The 26,447-nt window shown below is 43.3% G+C and overlaps 1 protein-coding gene across 2 annotated transcripts in view; it reads right to left on the bottom strand.

Moving 5' to 3' along the window:
• The window catches only part of GPC3 (glypican 3), a 262,973-nt gene that overhangs the window by 125,445 nt on the left and 111,081 nt on the right, over nucleotides 1–26,447 (bottom strand). For both annotated transcript variants that reach the window (XM_075008006.1, XM_075008007.1), the window contains exon 3: nucleotides 11,649–12,343. In XM_075008006.1, the coding sequence (XP_074864107.1) occupies nucleotides 11,649–12,343 (695 nt within the window). The remainder of the gene's footprint in view (nucleotides 1–11,648; nucleotides 12,344–26,447) is intronic.

Consider the following 26,447-nt stretch of genomic DNA (forward strand, 5'->3'; position numbering starts at 1 on the left):
AATTCACAAGTCTAAAAAGTGAAGCAAGAAAAAAAAATAGATATTTAAAAACCACATTTAAACTCTTCCCCTGGAATCTGGCAGCTTAGGTGCCAAAGGCATTTCTTGTGGCAATCTCCATGGCCAGAGGGGAGGGTGATGGTGCCCAGTGATTAGAGTACTCAGCTGGGGTGTGCTTAAGGGGGAGAAAGGATGTGAACAGGGATCTGCTACCACTGGGTAACTGCTCCAACAACTGAGCAATGGGAGATGCTGATGGGCACTGGCACCAGGTCTCTCAGCTCACCACTCTCTGGCCTGAAGCAGCCCTGGGGCATCTTAGAGACTTTATTAGGTCATGAGGTTTTGTAGGCAAAACCCACTTGTCAGATGAAAGGAAAAAAAAAAAAAAACCGCCAGTGGACAGCTTCAAATCCCTAGAGTGGCTGGACCAGAGAGACACGGTTCAGAGGGGCCTACACGTATGGCAGATTACTTGAAATCAAGGAGAATTCAATGACAATTAAATAAAAACTGCCTTTCTTCATCCTTAATAGCCTGAACAATGGCTACAAAAATATTTGTGGCAAGGGTGAATATGAACGGATACCAGTATGAACAGCCAGCGTTTCAACAGAGTATCACACTTCCAGAGAGCACCTCCGAGGCACTTTAAAATTCAATGTGACAACTGTGTCTCAAAACCAATCAGATATTTAGGATTCAGCAAATATTTACTGTTTGCTTCCAGGTATATTCTTTGAAATTCAGAGTGTGCCAATAATGGTAATAAAGAAACTTTCATTTAAACACAGTTAAATCACTATAGGGCAAGAGAGATTTCTGTCAGATGCAGATGGATTATCAAAGTTGGGTGATTTGCAATGGCAGAGTTAACGATTCGTCAGCACTTTATAAACCAACTGAGTGACTGATTCCTCCACTTGCAACCATTTGCTCCGGGCTGAGGTTTGAAATAAATTCTTAGCTGAACAGCAGCAACATTTTAAAAATAAAATAAAAAAAGAAAAAGAAAAAAAAACCTCACCAGCCATTCTTCTTTCAGGCATAGTAACAGAGAGAAAGCCGTGCTAGTCTATACACTATCAAAACAAAAAAAGCAGTCAAGTAGCACTTTAAAGACTAACAAAATAATTTATTAGGTGAGCTTTCGTGGGACAGACCCACTTCTTGCAGGTTAGATTCTTTCTTGTGCCTTCCTATGACTCAAACACATTTTCACTGGGAAAAGAAAACATCTGAGTGATTTTTGAAACAACTATATTTCAAAGACATGTCCAACTACATATGCAGTTGAAGAACTGGCATGATACGCACTGGTGGGAAGGAACGGTGGGAGGAGGAGGAGAATACTCTGGGATTTTTCATTTTTGGAAAAGGAAATTTTGGCCCTTATCCTGATAACTGTAATAATAAATTTGTGCTCTATTATGCTGCTACCTGCTGCCTTCACCTGCTATTGACTTCAGTGGGGCTCTGCACCCACACAGTCATCGAAGCAGATGTGCGCTATGAGCAGAAGGACACTATTACTGAGAACCACATTCTGTCGCTGAGAGATGGATGTTGCGTAGCAGGACTAGGTACTCCATGGAATTAATTCAGAGAAGTGCTATGGTACGTTCTAGGCAGGAAATCAGCCTGGACAATCAAAGAGGTCCTTTCTGGCCTGAGAATTTATAAATCTCTGCTGCAGCAAATACCAGGAGGAAAAAAAGATGTTTAAGTTAAGGCCACAAATCTCCACACACACGCCTGCAAAACCCCATCTGAACTTCACACAGGGAGTTAGCCTGTAAGGCTATGTCTACAACTATATGGTAAAGTCGATTTGAAGGCACTTAGCTCAATTTTGCAATGTCACTGTCTTCACTGTGAATGCCATTAGGTAAATTTTCCGGAGCACTCAGGTTGATGATATTACACCCACCACATGAGTCAGTGTAGCGCCAAGCTCAAATTTAAAAGGTCAGATCAATGCTAGTGTGAAAATGGTATCTCTTTACATTGACTTTATTGGCCTCCAGAGGTATATTGTATGTATCCCACAATGCCCCATTGTTGTCCACTCTGACTGCTTCTATCCCTGCTGTTCTCCAGATGCATGGGAAGTAAGTAACAGGAAGCCCGCAAATTTGAATTCAGCACCAGGGAACCCAGGAAATTGAAGTGGGAGCATGGGACCATTTTGAATTCATTTCTTTATTATCGGCATGGCGATTGCATGTACCTATGGAAAAATAGCCCCAGTGTGGGGTGGTGGCTTCTTCCCTGTGCAGAATATAGAAGGAGAAGCCGAGATTTTTTTTTCCAGGGTTGGCCCCAGCCCCTGCCCCACTGCAACATGTGGTGGCTAGGCTGGGGGGCCCATGCTTATATGCGAGGTCAAGACACTTCTTTTCAGCAGTTCACATTTATACAGGGGCAGCCCCCACTTCCCCACAGGCACCATGCAGTCGGGGTCTATCCACCGCCCAGCCACGTCACGTGGCTAGCCCCCAACCCAATAAAAGCACATGCCTGTGGCACAGTACAGACCATGCTGCCAGACAGCACCATGCCCTGGCTTGCACGCGGGAAAGGCTCCAAAGCGGGGAAGATTTTCAGGAACTGGCTGTCACCAGGGGCAAGTTTGCTTCACCCATGGAAAAAGATTTCGGGGGATTGGCTGTCCCCAGGGGTGTGGGGGAGGCAGGGAGACTGGATAGCCCCTCATAGGTCCCACAAGCCAGGGTGCTTGGTCTTTGCTATGCGTTTGATGGGGCAGCATGCACTGGGAACTGGACAAAGGGACCCTGTCAACTGGCCCTTCAACCATGTCCTTCACCCCTCATCACATATTGTGGGGGGTGCAGATATCACACACTGTAATTTCCTCCCCTAATATTTTCAGAGATGATGTTTATGGAGATCTGAGGTTTGGGGGCGGGGGGGGAACAAAGTAGCTGAGGGCCACTTGAGAAGGCACAGTCACCTGGGTGATCCCAGGGCACAGAGTCATTCTCACAATTTCCTCCCTGGAGCACTAGTTGGCTGATCAGGCAAAAGTCGTACCTAGAAGTGTTCTTTCCACAGGGGAAAAGCAGCTGAGCAGCCTGTTTACATGGTTCAGTCACCTTCTGAAGCCAGCCTACTTGGTTTTCTTTCACCGGGGATTCCCTACTTTTCCTTCTGTCCTTCTGAAAAAAGTGGCTGTTTGCGTTCCAGGGGAGGGGAAGGAGGACAAGGCAAAGCGGGAAGTTGACATCACACCCCCCAAAACACTTGCAGGTCTTTTTTCTCCACACTGCACCAGCAAAAAACCCCAGAATGCTACAGGGCTGAGGAAACTGTGGAATAGGTTCCCACACTGCACTGCTGCAACAGTTGACGTCTGGTGATTTAGCGTGGCGCAACTCACTTAGCTTTGGGGGCACTTTGGGAGGAGGTGAGGAGACTCAAATTCGAATTTACAGAACCCAGCGTTACAAAATTGAATTTCATAAAACCACATTTATCTCATAGCGCAGACGTAGCCTCAGGTGCTACAGGATGGCCAGCGTGTCTCTGTGGCCCCTTTGCCTGAAGGAACTGGTTCCCTCAGCTCCCATTGTCGGGGAACAGAGAACCACGGCCACGGGGAACCACCAGAGAGTCAACATCAGCACGACCTCTCGCAGCCCACAATCATCATCACTTGCCCACCCCGATCTAGATCAGGGTGCACAAAGTGGGGGAGGAACAGTATGTGAAATTTCATAAGGGGGCACAGCACAATCAGCTGCTGGGTCTCAAGCTCATCCAGCTCATTCAGAATGTCGGAATCAGTCTAGTCACCTGTATATACTGAGTAATAAAGTTTTTTATGTTCTGCGCACATCAATCCCTCAATTTAACGGACTAATGGGGGGAAGGGGCACCCACCAACTATGAAGGTCCGTGGTTACACTGCACGACCAGGCACCGACCTTCCCAGCCTATCACTCGCTCCTGTCATCTGCCCCACCCCGTCTTCCCTTCTCCCCTCCTGCCCCGTTCTTCCCCCTTACACCTCCATCCCCCTCTCCCAATTCCTAGGAGAGGAGCTGCCGACCAGCCTGGCTTCTTCCACCTCCCACAGCTCTCAGCGTGCTCAGCGCTGTGGGTCTTCTGGCCCCAGCCACCCCTCTGGTGAGTCACTGGCAGAGTTTTTTTGGGAGGAGGGGGAGTGGTGCACGCAGACAGCATCCATTATTTCCAAAGTCCGTTAAATCGGGATCTGTTAAATTGAGGGTTTACTGTACTTACGTTCTTGCACCTGCCCACAGGGGCTCTGGTTTGGTTTTGGTTTTTTTTCATATGAACATGAACGAAATTTCTGTTGGTTTGGATTACGTTAGACAGGTTGGGTTGGGGCAGAGGGGAAGGGCTGTTATATGCAGGGACAAAAAGTGGGGCCCGACATAAAAAGTTTGCTCCCCACTGCTCTAGACCACTGTCAACAACAGGACACTACTCCAGACCCCTATGCTGTTAGGAGTGCCTACCACTGACTTCAGTGGGCTTTACAGCAGGCCCTTACACCTCGGCAAAGAAATCTGGGCCCAAGATGAATAGAAGCAGGACTGGAGTGGTCCTACAACACAGTTTCACGACCAGGATTTGTACAGTGTCATGTTTCAGGCTTGGGGGAAACAGATCTGTGAGCTACGGATAAGGGGTAGGCAGTTACTGAGCAAACACGGCACATAATGCAGCTTAAATGAGTAAAGATGGCACAATGCCAAGCACAGTTCAAAATCCATTTTCATGGCCCCAGAACAGACAAGAATTACTTCCAGTGAGAGCACAACAATGACCTATATAAATACGGCTCTTTTGTAAACAGCCGTCAAGAATGACAGGAACAAGTCGCTAACAGTAAAAGCCAAGCAGATTCTAGCCACCTGCTTAGAAAAGGCTTTAAGCAAACAATGATAAGTCTCGCAGTCTCCTCACACACACTACCATACCTGGGCTGAGCAATTCAATCTAGTCTTTACAACTGTCCTTTACAAAACAAGTCTCGTATTACTGCATTCCATTTGTCCCTGGGGTTTAAAACAAGCCATGGCATTTTCTGAATGAGAAACCTTCACTGCTTACAGAGAGGTTCAGAAATTCACACCATATAATTTAAAAGTTAGGTCACTTCTAATACATAATAAAACACTCCCACGTATGTGGTGATATGTAGCCACCATTGGGAGTGTGTCAGTGGAACACAGGACCCATATCTACTGTAGAAATGCAAAACAGAGAGTACCAGCATGGATTGATTTAACTCTGCATTAACCCCCTTTTTCCTTTTGTATTTCAGTGATGTTCTAACCAAAGGTGCATTCTCACTGGCTGATACCAACCAAAAAACCTGGTGACTTATGACTCAATAGAGCTGATATTTTTCAGGGGGGTGGACTATCTAGCAGGATACAGTAAAACTCTATAAACTTATTTAAGCATTTACTTTAAAATGTTGCAATTCTTATTAATTGCACTTATTTAATATTCTAGAAAATGGTGAATGTTTTATTGCTTATTTAACAGATAACTTTTTTTTGCTCATGATGTGTGTCAAGCTGAGACGGTAAATGGAATTCAATTACATACGCTAAAAAAGACATCCAATTTATTTTTATTAAGGAAAAACAGCTTTAAATGTTTGGATACTTAAACTTCTCTCACAAAAACATGAGTCACATTTACAGCCAAATGATTTAGGAAATAAGAGGGATTTTCTGCAGTCAGTGAATTTGACTGATTAGTTCAGCTCAGTCTGGGAAAATTTTCAAATGTGCTTAACAGAGAGTGACTCAAGCATAAGTTCCCACTTTCCGAAGTCTCTTGAAAAATTCCTCAGGCAGCGTTCTTCAGACTTTGAAATGTAGGCAATGCCCTTCTCACCCTCCTTGTTTGTATTCACACACTGGATGACAGACACATTTCTCTCTTTTTCAACTACCAATCCATTTCTCAACTTCCAATGAATCAGTCCGAATGAAGGAAATATTCTGTCTGTGCCTGCAGAATAAGCTACTGCTATCCAAAGCTGACTCAGCACGTCAATGATCTCTGGTTCCAGGTGTTTAGCTAGTGACTTTCAACAGGTTCTGTGGTGCGACTTGCTTTCAAAGATTAGCAGCAAACACGCACTGCTTGAACAGTCACCTCCCGCCCTGGAAGTTGCTATGGCTGGCACAAGCAGTGGGTAATTATTAGATGCCCCTCTCATAGCAGCACCTTCTTCAGCAGCGAGGCATCTACCCTGGTACTTTGCTTCATCTGCTGCCTCCTTCTACTTGGAATTTAACCGTGATGTTGGTACTTCTTTTGTAAAGGTCCACAGAAGTGCTTTCCAAATTTCAACAGCAATCCTCCGGCAGTTAGTTCAAGGCTGTGGCAGTAGGTCTCCTGTATGCAGCACATCTTCCACATTTCTCTAGTCAAGTGTTGGCAACATGAGCTGTGGGCTGTTCTGTCTGTTTTGTCACAATTTTCCTTACAAGCGTTCATCACAGTATGCCAGTTCTCAATAGCTTAGAAAAATCAACCACTGCATTCCAACGTAGACCTTGCTGGAGGGGGGAATTAGTCTAGCCTCACCTCCTCTCTTCAGTGAAGCTGGAGCAGAGTGGTTGCCAAATACGCATTTTGCAAGTTCAGCACAATGTTTTTCACTCCTGGAGTTCTAATTGAGACTCCAGATAAAAGATGAGTCAAACAGGCACTGCACCCGTGTGCTACCGTTCCAGTTCCCTTTGTTACCTTCTGTTACATTTCGCTTCACCTTTGCTATATTGGCAGCGCTGCCTGTGACAAGCTTATGGCTCTGGTCTGAAGAAGTGGGTCTGTGCACAAAAGCTCATCACCTAATAAATTATTTTGTTAGTCTTTACAGTGCTACTGGACTGCTTTTTTGTTTTTTTAAACACCTGACAGATGAATTTTTGCTCGCAGCTTGTGACCCCTTTTACAGCTACTTCTTTTAAGTGCTGTGCTGTACAGGCATTCCCCGCGATGCCAATTGCTTCTGTAAGACAGGCAGACCCACCTTCTGTTGTCACACCAGCACTTGATGGACCATTGTGTACATTGCTCCACCTGCCAAGACTCGGGCCAGGTCTACATGACAAACGTACATCAGTGTAACTGCATCGCTCACCTCATCTCTGATCAATGCAGTTACAATTTAGTCCCTCGTGTAGACAGTGTAACATCGACTAGAGAGCTCCTCCCATTGAAAGAGCTACAGCCTCTTGGGGAAATTGGATAAACTCTCCAGTCAGTGTTGTTATATCTTTAACTAAGAGTTCCATTGCACTGGTGCCGCTTCCAGCCTCCAGTGTTTTAAGTGCAGAACTGCTTCAGATTAATGATTTTCCCGTCAATGCATTTTGCATACTGCTCTGTTTCCTTTTCCTTGTAGCCTGGTCATAATGATTGAAACATCTCAATGAAAAGTTTGTTCTGAAAAAGGGGAAAGGGAGAATTTGCTGAATAAATGAACCCAGCACCTTTTGATCTAAAAAGTCTGCCTGGAATTTGATGGTCTGCGCACAAACTCAGTCATGGTTTTACAGGATGATGAAGAAAGTATGTTTTTCCAAAACAGGTCATTTACTGTTCAACACATATTTAGTGGCCATGCTGCTGGCTGCAAAAGGTGGTTCTGAAGTTGCAGGAGATGGACAGTCACAGCACTTATGTCTAAGCATAGCTCTGAAACAAAATCATAAAAACAAGTCACTCTCACTCACTCAGCACAACCTACTACGTTGCTTTAACAAATGAGATTGTAAATGAAACAGTCCTCCTACCACAGCTGTTTTTTCCACTGGTTAAATTATAATTTATTCTAAATCCAGTTAATAATAAATCATAAGAATTTTCAAAATCCGTTAAAAACCTGATCTCTAGCAACATACCAAACAACTAGAAACATTTTTTTCAAAAGGCTTAAATTCATAAATGCCTAATAAACCTTTACTTTTAACCAGGCTATTCTCACCTTGGCTTGTTTGATTACACTGAGCAAGTAAAAAAAACACCATTCCAGAAGTCCAGCAATGACAGTAAATACTCTCACAAACAACTAACATTCCAAATGTATTTCAAACACAAACGTTTTGAAACTCAGAAGCAATCAATCCACTCAAAATAAACTTCTGACCGAAATCCAAGTTTTCATTTACTAGCACCACAGGATGTCGCAGGCCACCCATAACAAGGGTGCAAAAATAAGTTTACTAACCAGCTGATCCAAGTTGTTTGAATGTGTCCATGTCATCCTCTTCAAAGTCATTGCCAGCGGGGAGCGTTTTCTGTAATGCCATAACATTCTGACAACCAGGCCTTACTGCTCTTAGCCACACCATTGAAATTTTACGTAACACCCATTCCTTTTTCACCTGGGAATTTCTTGACACTTTCTGAGCAGGGTCACTTTATGACCTGCAGCTGCAGCAGGTTTTTTCTCCCACTGCCAGGGGTTGGTATGAATCCTAGAGCCTGCAATCTGAAGAAGGTTGTTTCTCCTTCCCACAGCTTTGTGCTTTGGTGCCAGTGTTGCTCTTGTCTGGATGCCTACATCTCTTCTTCTCATTATGGAATGCCCCCCCTCCAGGAAAACAAACAACTAATAACAACCCAAGACTTTTGTTCATGTAGCTCGTAGACCTTTTCCACTGAAGTACTGTATGTGTTTAGATGGAGAGAGAAAGAGAATCAGGAATTAACGGATTTCTGATTGCATGTGCAACCCATGCACCCCGGGGGCTTGTGCTCTGTCCCTTCTAGTGGCATCAAGACCACTCAGAGATTAATGAGTCTACTACAACATTAGCCAAGAGTCATGTGTTTTTAGCTCATGCAGTAGAGACTCATATGCTAAGCTCCAGAGATCTCAGATTCAACCCCACCTACAGAAGACCAGCACCTGATGGTGTTGCATGTGTATCTTGGTCTGTGCAGACATGAAAGGAGACAAAGAAAGCTTTCTTATATGAAGAACATCTATCCTGGAAGTTTTGGGGTGAATCAGGCTGCAGAATAAGTTTTTATGGTGGATGCAGTCATAAATATTCATAAATTGAGAACTGAGCCAAACACAGCTCAGGTAGGGAGAAGCTATGAAATAGGTGTATGAGACCACGCAAATGAGCTGAGTGGAGCAACCTGATGAGAGGCATGATGGTATCTCCTGGGGTTGGAGAGCAGGTACAGAACAGGACTTACTCTGCCATACTTATACAGCCAGATATTCCCCACCCTCCTAACTCTTTCTTTCTATGGAAAAGGAACCTTTAACTCAAAGGTTTCTGGCAGAGGCACATGGATTCAGCATATTTATTTTTATGTAAACATTGTAAGAGATTATAAGTAGTTTAGGCTTTGACAAACTTTTGTATTAAATTCGGATTTTAAACGGGTTTCGTTTTCAAACAAAAAATTAGAATTTAACCACAGAAATAAAAATCCCAATTTAAATCAAAGTAATTGAAATAAAAAAAAAAAAATCGATGTTTATCCCCCCTGTACTGTACACTACAGATGCACTGTCCTAGGTGTTTGTAGCAACCATGCACCACACAGAATGCTAAACCAGGAAGGGATCTGGATGCTTTGACATTACTGGATTCTAATAAGAATATGCAAAACATTGTTGCAATCACTGTTATATGTCTGCACCAGATCTTATACAAAGTGGGTCAAGTGAGGTGACTATTGAAAGCTGATGATTTGCTGAGTCTATTTACAGTAAACTCTTCTTAATCAGCATTCTATCATTCGGAACTCTCACGTAACCAGCATTTTAACCTTAAGTAAAGTTTAGTTATGTTTTCCGTAAGTACAGTCTAGTGAAAGTAAATACAAATAAATACAGCAAATACAGTATAAATCTGGAGTGTACAATACTACTGTTGTTGGTAAATAAAGTACTCTGCATATACTTTTGTTTGTTTCTTAATATCTAATCGGGTGGGAGGGGGTGGTTGGTGTTAGGCATTGCTGGGTATCTCTCTCTGTTATCCAGAATATTTGAATATCTGCCAACTTTCTGGTCCCGGGGCTGCTGGATATGAAAGAATTTACTGCATACCACTCATATGCATGTATAATTTTTCTATTTGGAGTTATGACTATTGGCTCTCCAGTTGTATTTCAAATGTTTGCTTCTGGGAGACCTCAACAAGAGGTTTGGCAACTTATTGTGTTAAGGTTACTAGTCAAGTGAATAGCAGTGCTTCACTGACCATGGGCCATAGTACGTTCCAACCCACGTCTGAGGAGCATAGCTGTGAATGTTCAATTCAGCATGTAAGTCACGGCTACTGCTAGAAAGGACTGAGTCATGCATGGACAGGTGACTTGCTCATGCGACAAACTTCCTTTTGGAGGCACTTTCACACAGGGAGAACAATGGAATTCCCTCCACATGGGCAAGGGTATAAAGAGGGCCCCGGTGTACCTCTGTCTTTCTCTTCATTACAGCTCAACTCCTATGGAGCCTCCTTGTGATGAATTGAGCCCAAAAGGACTGATGACCCTGCCTAACAAAGGATGTATTCCAGAGACTTACAAGACATCAGATTAACCCACCTCTGCTACACGACTGCATCAAGTACTTTGCATTGGTGTATGTAATTTGATTCCTTTAGAAATGTTACTCGGCATTTTTCTTTCTTTCTATTAATAACCCTTTAGTTGCTAAAGGACTGGCACAGTGTGCTCTTTTGGGTAAGACCTGGGGTATAAACTGACCTGGGAACGTGGCTGGTCCTTTGGGATCAGAAGAACTAGTTCAATTTGGTGAGACTGGTTTTCATAAGCTCTCATTGTTTATGGAGGATACTGGATGTGGCACAACCGAAGCTGGTGTGTCTAAAGGGGATTGCTTGTGTGACTTCTTGCTAGGCAGTTCAGCAAACGGAAGTGCTGTCTGTAACTGGCTTGGTGCTTTACAATGGCAGACCCCCGTCTTGGGCTGCAAGTAACCCTCTCTCTAAGGAATTCACCTTGGCTTGGCCCTCTCAGTAGTGCCCCAGAAACCCTACTACATTACAGAACAACAAGAAGTCCTGTGGCACCTTATTGACTAACAGATATTTTGGAGCATAAGCCTCCAAAAGCTGATGCTCCAAAATATCTGTAAGTCTATAAAGGCGCCACAGGACTTCTTGTCGTTCTCGAAGATACAGACTAACACGGCTACCCCTCTGACACTTATTACATTACAGTCCCTCTCCCAGATCTGCAGGGCTTCATACCTCAGCTGAAATCCTATGGGTCTGCCATCAACTCACCAAGATATTTTCCTTTGTCTGTGTCTCCTATAATCTCTGAAATCAACTGGTAGGAACCACTGCTGAGCAATCCAAAGTCTCGTGGGACCCTGTCACCATTGCACATCCATAGCTCCTGAACACCTACAGCCTGAGCTGAGAATTAACCCCAGTTCTGTGATATAGCGGTTTCAGGTAAGTTTGACAAGTCAGAATGAACCAGGAAAGAGAGGGTGGGGGAAAAGAGCTGTTTGTTCCAATTGAACTTGTCCTAAAATATATGAGGTACTCATGTGTTCGATGAATAGCGTGAGGGTATGGAAAAAGATGGCAGTAGCAAACAGTTCATAGAAACATTTAAAAACTCACAGTTGCAGACAGCTTCCCGCCATTCTTCTGAACATACATGACTGAGTCTCGTATCAACAAGAAGAGACCGAGCAGGACACGCTCCATGTCATAGATTCCATACATGCCTTTGGTCAGCCCTTCCAGGGACCGAATGTACTCTTTCCAGTAGTTATCCATCTCCACAACGCTAGCCAGACACCCTTGCATAACACCACTGCAGTATCCAGCACAAGGCTTTGCCATCAGGAGCCCTTGGCAATGAGAACAATACCATATCCTCAACAATGCTCGTCCACAGTCCTTGCTAAATTTTAAGTGGTCGGTAGTGTTTATGACCTCGATCCCCAAGTTGAGCGCCTGTAGGAAAGCTCGTGTTGCCTGCAATGACTTAGACACCTGGGTCATCATAATCTTGGGATAATTACCAAACACCCTGAAGTCCCGCCTTGCTACACGCAGGCATTCTATCATTTCTCCAGAGGGATCAGGGAAGCCTCGATTCATCAAGTGTGAGTAGACTAAAGGGAACAAGCTGTCAAAAAATTCATTGACCATGTCATTCACATTGATGTCAGAGCCCAGTATGTAAAGCGAGATGTCTGTAAAAAGTTCTCCGACAAACTTAAGCGCTCTGGGTCCCATGCTCTGGTAGTGGTTCCTGAACATGGTGTTGGTGTAGTTTCTGGCGTGCCGTACCACAATTTCGAAGGCTTCTGAAAATAAAAACAAAACAAAGCAAGGAATTAAGAGACAAACTCTGAGGGCTTGTCTTCACTACAGGCTGGATCAACGGGTAGTGATTGTAACAGCAGGGATCAATTTATCACAATAAATCAATTGCTGAGAACTCTACCATCGACTCTGGGACTTTACCAAAGGAGAAGAGTAAGTGGAATTGATGGAAGAGCCTCAGCTATCAACTTACTGCTGTGAAGATACCACAAAAAGCAGACCTACCTATGTTGACTTCAGCTACATTATTCGCATAGCCGAAGTTGCATAATTATGTTGACAGCCTATGGTAGTATAGCCAAGGCCTGAGATGGAACAATAAATACTAGAACATGTTTTTGTTGCTAAGACTGAAGTCCCATTCACATTGATGTCCATCAGCTGACTCATATCACATCCGTAGCTTTCACTGCTCGGTCCAGGGTTGAACTGTATGACATTGGAGACAGGGCAAGGTCTGAGGAGTGTTTAAATTTTTTAAACACAAGTTGCATTTCAAACAACAAAAGCTCCAATCTCATTAAACGTCAGCTTTTAAAGAAAATATTGATTACAAAAATGGAGTCGGATTGCAAGTTCACTCACTCGCTCATATTGATTTGAAATTAACAGGAATTCTGTATTAAATCTCATCATTTAAGAACGTTACATAGTTGACACCAACTTGTATATTATGTCAAATCAGGAAATATTAAACGCTGGCATTCTTCCTTGGAAAGATGGTGGTGAGAGGGACCTGGAAGTTTGGTTGGAAGCTGGGTGAGAAGGACAGGAGTTACCTGGTGGACTTGGTTGAGAGGGAGAAGTGCAAAGGGCAGCTCGTTTTGGTGTGTGGGTTATGCCATTTCCCCACTCTCAGTGCTATTAACATGGCCAGGCACCAGCAAGATGGGGCAGAGATCAGCCAGAAGGAACGAAAAGAGGCTGCCAGGCATGAAAGCCAACCCATGTGTGGCACAATCCCCAGGTTGTCTCTCTGCTGGCAGGGCTGAAAAGCTGCTCCAGGCATAACCCCACCAGCTGGCAGCCATGCTTCCCGTCCCATCCCCCCAATCTCTCAAAATACCATGTTTGCCTCTCCCCAGCACTCACAGGTGTAGCAGATGGGTGACTCCAAGGTCTTTGCCAGCTGGGATGTTGGTTGGGTGGGGGGCAGGTGACCTCTCTAGGTGGTCAGTGGTGACAACTGTTGGTGTGGGGGATTGACAGAAGGCAGTATTCTCTGCCGAGTGAGGGGTGGGGTTCAGGGAATGGAACTACCTGCCTAGTACATGTGAAAGGGGCAGGGGGAGAGCTGCTTGTAGAGTGAGGATCCAGAATTGGGCCCAAAATGATTGTATTGTGACGAATGGCTGGCCAAGCTCAGAAAGTGTCGCCCATACTTTCCTGCACCCGGGATTTTACCTACTTTCCACCAGGTGAGTTCCATATGAACCTTCCAGAGCCAGGCAGACACCTACACCCAACAAACTGTGATATCCAGGTCCTTGTGAACGAAGGCAACAAACTCAGCCTCTGCCAACGATGCTGAAAAATGGGGAAAGGGGTCTTCCTCTAATGCCCAGCAATATTAAAGCAACAAGGAGACCTAACATGAGGAGCTCACCAAAATAATTGTGTTTATTTGTTTGAAAAGATGATCCTTTCTCACCCCCAACATTTCTCCTGGTGTTCCTTTCAAGGTTTTCCATGTGGTTTTATAATTCAGAGGAAGTTTTCTGAGGAGGATTCAATATGGTACTTAGACATCTGTATTCAGGGCCAAATATATACAGACAACTCCCTTTGACTTCATGAAGGCTGCATCGGTATGTCCAGAATCACAATTTCACATTTTACCCATCCTCTCTCCAGGACATAGGGGAACATTGTGTGTGTGTCTGCTTCCAACCACAAACAGAATTAATTAAGAGCACCTCCAGCAAGCATCTCACATAGCAGTTGTGGTCTGATTGTACATCTTTTGGTATTTTCCTCCTCAAATAGTACCAAAGTATCCACATTTCCTCTGTCTAGGTATGCAAGTGAACAGGAGTGACGTTATCTCATTAAAATATCACAGTCACTGTTGCAATCACTGAGACAGATTTGTAAAAAATCTTGTATGAAGCATGCCAAATGAGGAGTTGATGAAAAGGTTACAAGGGGTACGATTATGCTATTTGTATGCATGTAGCATTTTTGGCTCTATACCTGATTTCAAATGTTTGATCCTGGGGTAACACCCACAAAGTATTTACCAGCCAGCATGTCTTGGAGGGACCAGTCAAGTTGAATGGCTCATCAAAAGAATTCTTAAACTCACAGTAAAGCCTGGGAGACACCCAACTACACTGAATGGACTTCCTTGAGAAGGTTCAGATTAGCACGTGGTCAATGGCTTCCACCTGTTAAGAACTGACTCATGCATAGACAGGTGATTTGCCCATATGACAGATCATATGACCGAACACTTTTATGTAGTAAGGACAATGGGATTCCCTCCATATGGTGGAAGGTATAAAAGGCCCTGGAAACTCCTCCAGCTTTCCTGCTCCACATACTCTAATACTCAACGATCTGGACAATAGACACTCACTAGAAGGAGTATTCTAACAAAGGGAGTGGCATCCTTCCCATGATTTGGAAGTAATCAGAGACTTGACTTGAGCCAGCACTTTATTCCATTGCTGGTACAAGCCTGAAATCAGGAAATTTGCAATTGTATGGATTTGATTCCTTTCATAATTTTAACTCATCTTTACTTCTTTTCTTTATGAATAAACCTTTAGATTTTTGACACTAAAGACATGGCAGCAGTGTGATTTTTGAGTAAGATTTGAGCTACATACGTTGACCTAGACATGTGGCTCTTCCTTTGGAATCAGAAGAAACTTATTTGATGAGACTGTTTTTCATAACCATTCATCCTAGATAAGGAGTGTAACTGATTGTGATACCGAGGAGCTGGAGTGTCTGAGGGAATTGCTTGTATGATTTCTTGTTAGCCAGTGTAGCAAGACAGAAGTGCTCTTTTTAACTGATTGGGTGTGCTCTGTAAGTGAGAGACACAGTCTTGAGCTTTGACAGCCCTGCTTTAAGCAGTTTGCCCTGAATTAAATACACTCAGTAATGTCCCACCAGAGCGCACCAGTTACAACAAACTAAAAAAGGAGCAGATTTCCCCAACACACAGACATGTAAGCATTTTTTATGCTCAGCAGCTACATTGTTCTAGTCCCTCATCCTCCAGGGTACTGATAATAAAATGATGAAAATAGGGAATTGCCTCTTGGTTCAGAGGTCACTGACACTTTGAAGTATATCAGCTTTGATCTGTGTTCGCCTGGAACCACGCAACCAGGCTCCATTTGCATGAAAATTATTCCCGTTTAATAATTGAAGCCCATGGTTAATATTTAATCCATCACGTCCTTTTCTCGTTTGCTAAATCTGCATGGGAGCCGAATGGAAACCAATGAGCACTGGCACCCAATACCAGCAGGATCACAAGTTACATCACCTTCCCACAAGATGGTTGCTGTCAGCTCGATCAGCAACCAGCCCTCTGACGGGAGGTGGGCCCACTTGGGGGAAGAGCATTATCCTATATTAAAGAGATAATTTCTTAGACTGTACGGACCTTAGGACATGTACTGTGTCTTTATCTTTGTATATACAGCACTTGGCATGACCCGGCCCTCATCTTGAGCAAGATCTACAGATTCTACTGTGATATAAACCTTCAATTCTATGCAAAAAGCTACTTTATAAAAATGTGAAGGCTGAAAAATCAGGAACCCCAAAGGTTAGGAAATGCTTAAATAAGGATTGCTTATGTACCCCCCACCCTCATATTAATCCACAATGATAGTTTTATCCAGCCCCCTGTAAGATGTCTGCTTGGTACCCATCTCCATCATGCAACCATGGTAGGGGCTCTACACAATCCAGAGAACCCACATCCTCATACTTCTGCAGAAGGTGGACCAGTTAACGTTGCGCCAGCTGAAACACCTGAAAATAAGTGTCTAAGTAGGGCAGTGAAATTAAGAACCTTTTCTCCTTTATTCTTAAAAGCACTGAGAATAGCTTCTGCCTTGACAAAAACTACAAAGTCCCTTTCGGGCCAACATCTCTGAGAGCCAGATAAAACATGTATTGGGTTTTTCATGCTATATCTCACCATTAATTTCTAACCTGTTCTCTGTGGGTTGCCTCAGAAAAGTCACCTTTCTTCCCTTTTCCCAAACCTCTGTGCTTTGCAAGCTGGCTTCACAGCCTGAGGAATCTTCACTGATTAGAAAATATTCCAAACTCCTATGCAAAACTTCTATGAATAGAGATGCTTCAGAGACGAATTGGGAACAGTGGTGTTCTTAAAGAATATGCTTTCAGAGTACCAGGGCTTTCTGAGTCAAGAGAATCACTTCATATTTTTCAAGAACTGGCAATGAATCTCTTGTTTTGTTGTTGGTTCTTGGAGCTGTTGTGTTTATCCGTTTGAGAATTTAATAGGGAAGCAGAGGACACATGTCAAGAAATTTAAAAAGCTACCCAGTGAAGACTGACAGATCCAAATTACCCTTCCCAGCTCCCCGCTGAACAAATCCCCATCTTCTGTTCTAATATCTTTCTCCAAGACCCCAGGTAGCTTCAAAACCGACGCCAGCAACCGACCCCATGGTCAAATTCCAAGTATTTCAAAAAGAACACCACTTTTGAGCTTTGATCCCCTGTGAGCTCACAAAAAAAGGATCCAGTAGGGAGAACAGAAGGGAGCTATAATGCAGCAGATCCCTAGACTTCTTGTTCCCTGGGTTTGCTGATGGTAAAAACCATCTAGCCTAGGACATCAGGTAGTTGAAATTCTTACGGGCTGCACTGGAAGAAGATTGCTTTGGAATTTCTACAAAAGTCTTAATGACATTTTCCAAGAGACCAACTCAGGGTGGCTTGCAGCTCCAGCTTTGGCACAATGTTCTCTCAGCATTGATACCCTTATATGATCCTCCATCTATGCCCATAATACTCCACAAGTAGATGAACTGCTCCACATCTTCCAGGTCATCCCCTCCCAGTGTGATGGTGGCGGTGTTGGACTGGTTGATCCTCATTGTCTTGGTAAAAGGGGTTGGCTTAGGGTTAACAACCCTATCCGTAAAAATACCCCAAAAGTTACAGAAACGTCTACAAAGAAGCCTACACCTCCCCACTCCTTACATTTTATATTTTGCTGGTTTCTCACTTCTGCTCCAGAAGCTGATGAAGTGGGTCTTTCCCACAAAAGCGCATTGCCTAATAAATACAATTGTTAGTCTTTAAGGTGCTACAGGACTGCTTGCTTTGTTTCGTGAAGATACAGACTGACACAGCTATCCCTCTGAGACTATTTGCATCTGCTTAATGCAAAAGTATCCTAAAGAGCTTTACATATTAGTATGCAGATTATACCTCCAGGGCATTTTCATGCAGTGCTTCATTCAGCTCTGGGGTAAAACGTGGGGGTTGCTTTAAGTATGCATTACAGCACTTTTGATCAGAAGTGAAGAACCCTACTCTACCCAACTGAAACATGGACACGGGAGAGTGGAATCAGACAGAAAGTTAACAGCAGTGTTATCAGTCGAGGGCCAAGCTATCAGCCTCACACTTGAGGCACTTATGCTGTATGACCCTTTAACTATGGTAATACAAATAGGATGACATAAAGGGCAATTTATCTTGGATGACAGAGCACCTGCCTACAAAAATAGCTGCACCCTTCCTCTAGAGTGTAGGTAACAGGCAACAACTGGTTTGCACAGACAGACAATTTATGCAATAAGACCATCTATCCAGCAATTGAAAGAGAATTACTGCCCGGCTCAGGTAGGCTCAGAGGCATGATGCCAATGTCTGAATGACTTCAGCTACTTAAGTGCAATAACTCCCCAGAAATGCAGTGCATGGAGTGTCACGTTGCCATTATGAAATGGAAACGATAAAAAAAGAAAAGAAGTAAAAAAGGTCATAACAGTCCATTGAGTGGGAATTATTGACATAAGCATGAAATCACTCTGCTCTCAGCGCAGATCATAAAAATATGTTGCTTAATTGAAAAGCCAGCTTTTCAGAAAAGGGTAGGTCCTCCCTGGAGCTGCAGCTACTTAAGACACTGATGTAGGCGTCAGAGTGGCTCAGGATTGAACAGACAGAACCTTGTCAGCTGCTGCAGGCTCCTGCAGAGTTCAGAGGCACACGGAAATCTGCTTGTGGTTGTGGGGGAGAGAGAGGGGAGAAACTGTTCTTCCTTCATCAAGGGTTTGAAAGGAGATTAGGTCCCAAAATGAGGTCCAGCAGCAAAGGCTCAAAAGCAGAAGACAGAGCCTGGCAATCTTTCTGCAGCTGACGGAGAACAACGGAGCTGCTGGGAACAGAAGTGAGAACTGGAAGAAATGCCAAGGAAGGATGACACGTTTGTTAATATCACAGACCCAATAAATCCCACCCCAAATAATACCGCTCCCAATGTCCAATATGCTCTCCTCAGCTCCTCAGTCTCAAAGCAGAATCCACTGCAGTTTCCCTTTATAAACCTGAACAAACACTCATCAAGGCAGTGGTGGATTAACACAAGGGCAAAAGAGGCAGTTGCCTCACGGTCCCCAGGCATGAGAGGCCCCAAGACTTCATAACTCCATTTTATTTAAACAATTTGCTTTCATGGAACACAAGAAATGTGTCACATCATTCTTATTTCAACATTAAGAGCATTTTATTATGCATCATGAGTAATAATAAGCACGAATAGATTTTAATATATGGCGGGGAGGGGACGTGTGCCTGTCATCCCCGGGCCTCACCTGTTCTTAATCCACCCCTGAATTAAGCTGACACTCAGAAGTCAGGACACAACAAAGTTAAAGGTAGCTTTAATCTTGATGCATGTGCGGTTTTACCACCGTCCTATTGATGTGTGATCAAATTTAATTTCTCAATTAAACACAAACTCCTCAATTCACATGCACAGCGCTTCCTGCTCAGTACAGGCCACACAGAAGCCACTGAAGCCATTCATTTACAAGGTACGCAGGAAATGAGCGAACTCTGGCAGAACCTGCTGCACTAGCAATCCACGTTACATGGTGCAAGCATCTTGCAAATCTGAAAAAAAAAATTTGCATGCTAGTATGTAATCATGCTGATGGCAACTTTCCTAGTGGCTGAACACAAAGGGACAGAGTGGAGACTGCACATGCAACCTTCACTTTTTGACATTTCCTGACCTGTGACTGATGAACGAGGCAACTTGAAGGTTCTCTTAAATTTAGGTGGGGATTTTAGGCATTTATCTATTGACTTTCAATGGGAGATGGGCACCTTATGAAAGGGAAGCGCTTTAGTTTTTTGCATGCAACACAACATATGGAGCTGGGATGTTTCCTTTACAAACAAGTAATTGTCTCACTATACTTCAGGCTCAGTCTTCACTGCCAAAAAGGGGGTGAGGGGTTTACAGCAGGTTAACTAAAGGAGTGCTAGCCATCCCTCAATAAAATCCTAAAAGAGACATGGCACTGCAGTGTAATTTTTACCTCAAGGTAACTCACCATCATCACCAACAACCGTGGGCTCAGCACCTGCTGGCATCTGATGCCTCTCTCATTACTTCCTTCTGTCTTTCCCTGTCCAGTGCGGAGTGGCTTAGTTTCCGTAGACTAGCTCTGCACCAATCTACTATATCATCTACCCATTCTCTGTGGGGTCTGCCTCTTCTATTCGAACCATCCGTTATGCCGAATACCAGGGTCTTGATTTTTCATTCATCGTTCATTCTGCAAATATGCCCAAATAGTTGTAGCTTCTGTTCATTCAGCTCTGGGGTAAAACGTGGGGGGTGCTTTAAGTATGCATTACAGCACTTTTGATCAGAAGTGAAGAACCCTACTCTACCCAACTGAAACATGGACGCAGGAGAGTGGAATCAGACAGAAAGTTAACAGCAGTGTTATCACTCGCTTCCCTTTTATAACTTTTTGCAGCAGGTTCTCTTTCGGCTGCATCTCTCTATACAATTCCTCAATGGTGACCTTCTGGAAGTCAACTCTGTACCCATCATCTGTAAATGATCTGCTCTGTCTACATGCCAATGAATATACAATCTCTCCACTGGGATTTTATAGCTGGGTGGAACCATAACACACAACCACCGCAACCTTTTTTGTTAATTATGACATCTAAGACTACGTCTTCAACACTGCTCACTTGAATCTATTTAAACTTGTCTTTCAATAGTTTATACATTTTCCATGATTGCAGTGGCTACCTTTGCTGCTCAGAGAAATCACTGAAACACAAACTTTAATACTACACACATCATTTCCTCATTCTGAAAATATTATTTTTAAAATCTTCACCAACTCTGCATGAAAAAAGACAGGTCAGCTAGGAAATGAAATAGCTGTCAGCTGAGGATTTTTACCTCTCAATTTGTCAAAAAAAAAAAAAAAAAAAGCTGTGAATGACTGAAAAGAGGAGTTCCGGATGGAAATACTCACACAACCTTAACTACAGATGTCACTGCCATTCCTGCTGTAGTAGGACCATCAGATTCCCTGAGCTTTGTAAGTAAAGAAGAGTCTCCAAATCAGCTAGATCTTTGACCAAGGTTTACACATGGTTAACTTGCTTTGCACCTTATTAAGAATGCTATTCTAAAGCACATTAATACCTAGCAGCGTAAAAGACCAATCCTGCATTCCTTACTTAGACCAAATTATCTCTGTAGTTGCTCCTTGAGACCTGAGCCTGTGAACACAGGAGTAACTTAAATCACATAAGTAGTCATCCATGTGCTTAAGTATTTGCATAACTGGGACATTCACGAACAGTTTTCAGCTTCTCATTGGAAGAACAAATAAATCTTGTGTTATTCTTTACAAGTGCATTTACTTTCCTAGCTCAGATGCATAAAATATTACCAAACACAAAACAAATTTTGGATTCCTCACCAGTGGCATTGCCGCCAAACATCAATGTAATATGAATATACACCACATAATAACAGTGGGAAATATTTAAGAACATGTGGCACATTTTTTTTTGTTTTGTTTCGATTATAAAGCACATTTTAACTCTGAAGGAATTACTTTTGATTCACAACAGCTTTTTTTGCCTCAGATTTCTGTCCTCTCTTCTTCAAATATGAAAAGGAAGGAAGGGGTGGATGGACAGATGCAGGAATGGAAGGAAGGCCAAAGGTTGTCTAACTTATACATACTGCTTAGAAATTACCCAGCAGTCTCACTAGAATTAGGGTACCTTTCTCCAATATTTTTCATGTCTTGGCTGTTTCAGAGCACATTAGAAACTCAAGCTGGGATTTTCCAAGCCAACCATCCATTGAAATTCAATAAGACTTGGGCACCTAATTCTTCAGCTCTTTTGAAAAACCTCATCCCACAACAATAAGGCCAGAGGCAAATTTTAGCCCTTTTAGTACCTTTCTGCTGTCCCTAGCACTACACCTCCTTGTAAGTAGCCTTTCCTGCTGCTAATCTGACATTCTATCACCTCGGCATGTACGTTTGCACTCATTTTGATCATCCAGGGAATGCCAAATCAATTCACACTTCTCTACCTTATTGCTGACGCTGCAGCACAGAACCAGGCCCTGGGAATTCCGCAGCCCTCTGAAGAGATCATTCATGACGACTAGAGACTTTGCTTCAGCATTAGAAAGTTGGAAAAAAATTCATCAGAAAAATTAATTTACTTTCCACACAGCACTTAACCCTCTGCCCTGTGCCTTCCACATCCATGTTTCTTGAAATCTTTCAAGGCCACATATACTTTTCCTATGAACATTCAGTTGAAGCAAAAAGTATTATTCCATGGAAACTTCACTATTCATCATGAAAATGTCACCAGGTTTTACTTCCTGTCAATTTACCAAAAAGTACAGCTTCTGGACTGGGAATATTTTTTGTACTATTCTAAGATGAAGGATAGAATCAAAGCAAAAATCATATGGGCAGAGTGACATAAAGAGGAAATAGTTCTTTAATATATCCGATAAACTAGACACCTTCAGACTTATTGCTAAGGGTTATATTACAGAAAGACATGGACAAAACCCTAGAAAGAGAACAAGAACACTTTGCAAGAATAACCTGGCTGCCAGAGGAACAATCTATATGATTCAGTGCTAGTCATTTTTCAAGCTGCTCAAAATATTTAGTTACAAGCTTGGAAAAGGCTTGCAATATATTGAGCAGCAAGGAAATAGAGACCAAGAATGTTTCCCGTGGCAGTAATAAAAGAAAACTCAACAGACTTGTTCCATTCTGATTTACACTCTATTGCAAATTTTTAACAAGGACGCCATCCAGATAGACAAGGCTGAAGTTACTTCTCTCATTTGTGGCATAATATTTTTACATTGTCTGTAACATTATTGAAAGTCACCAGACAGTGCTACTATTGCCCCGATGGTCTTTTCAATTTTGTTTCTCTGAATGCACTGGGTGTTTCATATTCAGAAATGCTTTTTGTCAGTGGTAGAACAGTTCTTTTTCCATTTTGAAATTAAGAAATGGAGTCAGGTCCCAAAAAATATCATGAAATTGGACTCCAATGCATGTGACAAAAGTGGGTCTTTGCCCAAGAAAGCTTATGCTCCAAAAATCTGCTGGTTTACAAGATGCCACGGGACTTCTCGTTGTTTTTGCAGCTACATGAAATTGGCTAAACAATTAATGAGAAATTACAAAAGCAGTAACTTTTGGGTTTTCTGACCTGCTTTCTGGCATTTGAGCAGCTATGTGATTGTAGTGCTTATTTCTGCAGTTCTCAGGCTAATTTAGGCGGATGGGAAGTAGAGTGGTTGCCATAAAAAGTCAACCTCTCCAACCAAGTAACATTCAGCAACACTATCTACCTTTCCCTTGGCCAGAACAAGCAACAGAGATCGCAGTGTAGTATCTGTGGTAAGTACATTCTTTTCAGTGACAACCACTGTACATTAAAATGCACAAGAATCACAGGGAACAAAGGATCTTTGTAAATTTCAACATGTTGCCCACTGGCTATGACACAACAGTATGTAAATTCGCTTGGTTAAAGCCGGATGTTCCCGAACTGGATTTCCTCTCATCACACTTGTCATCACACAGGTTGCAGTGATCTGCTTCCACAGGTACAGCCCAAAACAATTTTTAAAACCACATTGTTGAATTCCTTAGTTTGGTTTCATTTAATTACATGGACAAAAAAAAAAAAAGTTTGGAAAGATATTTCTGTGGCATAAAACTTTATGTAGCTTTTCTGAGGTCTAATTAACATACAGTGCTACAAAGAACAGAAAAAAGTCCTGATTAATTTTTTACTGTTTTCTGTAGGAGGAAAATTCTTGTCATAATTTAATACATTAAAATGGAATGAAACAAATGGTGTCATGTCGCCAGTCAATTCTTTAAAAAGCTGAAAAACAAAAATGAAAATCTAATTAAAACTAGTGAATGGCTCCAGCTGCCTTCTCATCTTTATTAAAAACTATGGCCTCAGTACAGCAAGTATGCAGGATTTAAAGCTAGAAGGATCACCATGATCCTCTAACCTGACTTCCTGCACAACACAGGCCATAAAACCTCACTCATCCGCTTCTGTAATAGACCCCTGACCTCTGGCTGAGTTACTGAAGTCCTCAAATTATGGTTTACAGACTTCAGGTTATAGGGAATCACTATTTACTCTAGTTTAACCCTGCAAGTGACCCCTGCGCCATGCTGCAGAGGAAGGCAGGAAAAAAAACCACAACAACCCACAGGGTCACCGCTAATCTGTTGGGAAGTGGGGGGACTGTTTGAAAATCCTTCCTCACCCCAACTACAGCCATTGGGTAAACTGAGCATGTGGACAAGACCAGCAGCCATGCACCCGGGAAAGAATTCTCTGTAGCAACTCTGAGCCCTCCCATCACCAGCCACCTGTGGTATTTGCCAGTAGCCATCACAGATGGGCTACAAGCCGACGTAGGCAGCCTCCTCATACCCTCTTGAACTTAACTCCTCTGATGGTTTGAAAGCTATCAACATCAAGCCTAAACTTGTGGCTGACTCATTTATACACATTTGGCACTTCACATAACTAACTCCTCTCCCTCCCTGGTATTTCTCCCTCTGATGTATTTGTAGAGAACAATCCTGTCTCCCTTGGTCGTCATTTGCTTAGCCTAAATGAGCCAAACCCTTTGAGTCTCCTCTCATAGGGGAGTTTTCCGTTTCACAGAGCATCCTTGTAGACCTTCTCTGCACCTGTTCCCATCTGAGTTCTCCTCTCTTCCACATGAGGGGACAGAAAGGCACACAGTAGGCCACATGAAGTTAAACCAGGGTCTTGTATGTAGTACTATCACTTCCCAATCTCTACTGAAAATATATCGCTTTAATCACATTAGCAGCCCCATCTGCTTCAATGGCACTAATCCCAGCAATAAAGTACAGATGTGCTGAAGTACCAAATCAGGGCTGAACTCAAAGCTCACATGATTCCTACTCCTGCAGAAGCAAAAATGTGCATTGAAATCCATGTTTGTCTCATTCTTTTGGATCTAAATGTCTGCCATCCCTGCATTTTCTGAGCATAACAGAATGAAATCCAAAACAAGACCAATTCTCTACCAGTGTTTTAACAGGAGTGGTGAGCACTGTGTTTAGGACTCCACACACAGTTAATCCTGAAATGCTGCTTCACTTGAGCCTTGTCTACACTATGGTGGATTGACACTACACTGGCTGTTGATTTATCGCACCTACTGCAGACATGATAAATTGATCTCTGAGCTCACTCCTGGCAACACCGGTTTTCCCCCAGGATGAGAAAAGTAGCCAGCATTGACCTTGGTGAGTGCAAGACATTGCAGTGAGTATGCTGATTTCAGCCACATTCTTTGCGTAGGTGAAAGAGATGGTCAATTCTCGCACATGTAGACCAGGCCTGTGTCTTTACAATTTGTACATCATTTTCTGCTGCCCTGCTGATGTTTATAAGGGTCTTTTCTGCAGGGTAGAAGATAAAGCCGCGATACATGCCCTAACTCATTCCTTCTCCTCACTCCTCTGTGGCATCTTCAGCAGGAACTGTGCTGTGATAACAAGAAGTCCTGTGGCACCTTATAGCCTAACAGATATTTTGGAGCATAAGCTTTCATGGGCAATGACCTGCTTAATCAAATGAAGCGGGTCTTTGCCCACAAAAGCTTATGCTCCAAAATATCTGTTAGTCTATAATGTGCCACAGGACTTCTTGTTGTTTTTGAAGATACAGACTAACACGGCTACCTCTCTGATACTTGGGCTGAGATAAGATACTAAACTCTCCCTGGCATCTAATCAGTTGTGGACTATGAAGAACACCTGCCCTCCCCAGGCTCCAACTGGCCCCATGCAGGACTCTGGAAAAGGATGAATAGGGCTCCCCTGGACTACTTTCTTCACCAGTTGGTTCCCTGGCCCCATGCAAGGGTCCACGGAACTGAGGAGCTACATGAGGGGCACCACACACCCTCCCCAGTTCCCAATGACTCCCAGCCCATTGCAAGGAAGCAGTAAAGAAGGAGTTTCTACTGCTACTTTCAAGTTCAACCCATAGCCCCGGTTGCACCATAGCTCAATAGAGGGCGTTGGCCAAGGCTAATGCTTTCTAGAGAGCTGCTGATGTGATGTATCTGGGCATCTGTGCACCTCTTTGAGAAGTCCTATTACAGGGAAGTAGAGGTACAAAAGACAGAGCTTACAGCGGAAAGTACCACGGAGATGAAGAGGACAGAGAAGGTGGAGGCCACGAGGGATGACATGGGTTAATCAGCAGATGCAAGAGGACAAGATGGTGAAGCCAAACTAAAGGCTAAGAGGTGCACCTATAATCACCAGAGGTGAAAGCCACCCGTACAGAGGGACTGTGCAAGGCCAGCACTCACTGACGACAGCTGTGCACCAGCCTGAATTTCACCCAGGTGATTAGCAGCTCAACACTGCAGGAATCCAGGTAGCGGCATGTAGTGAATACATCCACACAGTCCCCCCTCACACAGGCAAAAACAACAGTACAGCCAGTGAGGTGCAG

This window comes from Carettochelys insculpta, chromosome 13 (assembly GCF_033958435.1).
Source record: "Carettochelys insculpta isolate YL-2023 chromosome 13, ASM3395843v1, whole genome shotgun sequence".
NCBI classification, from domain to species: Eukaryota; Metazoa; Chordata; order Testudines; family Carettochelyidae; genus Carettochelys; species Carettochelys insculpta.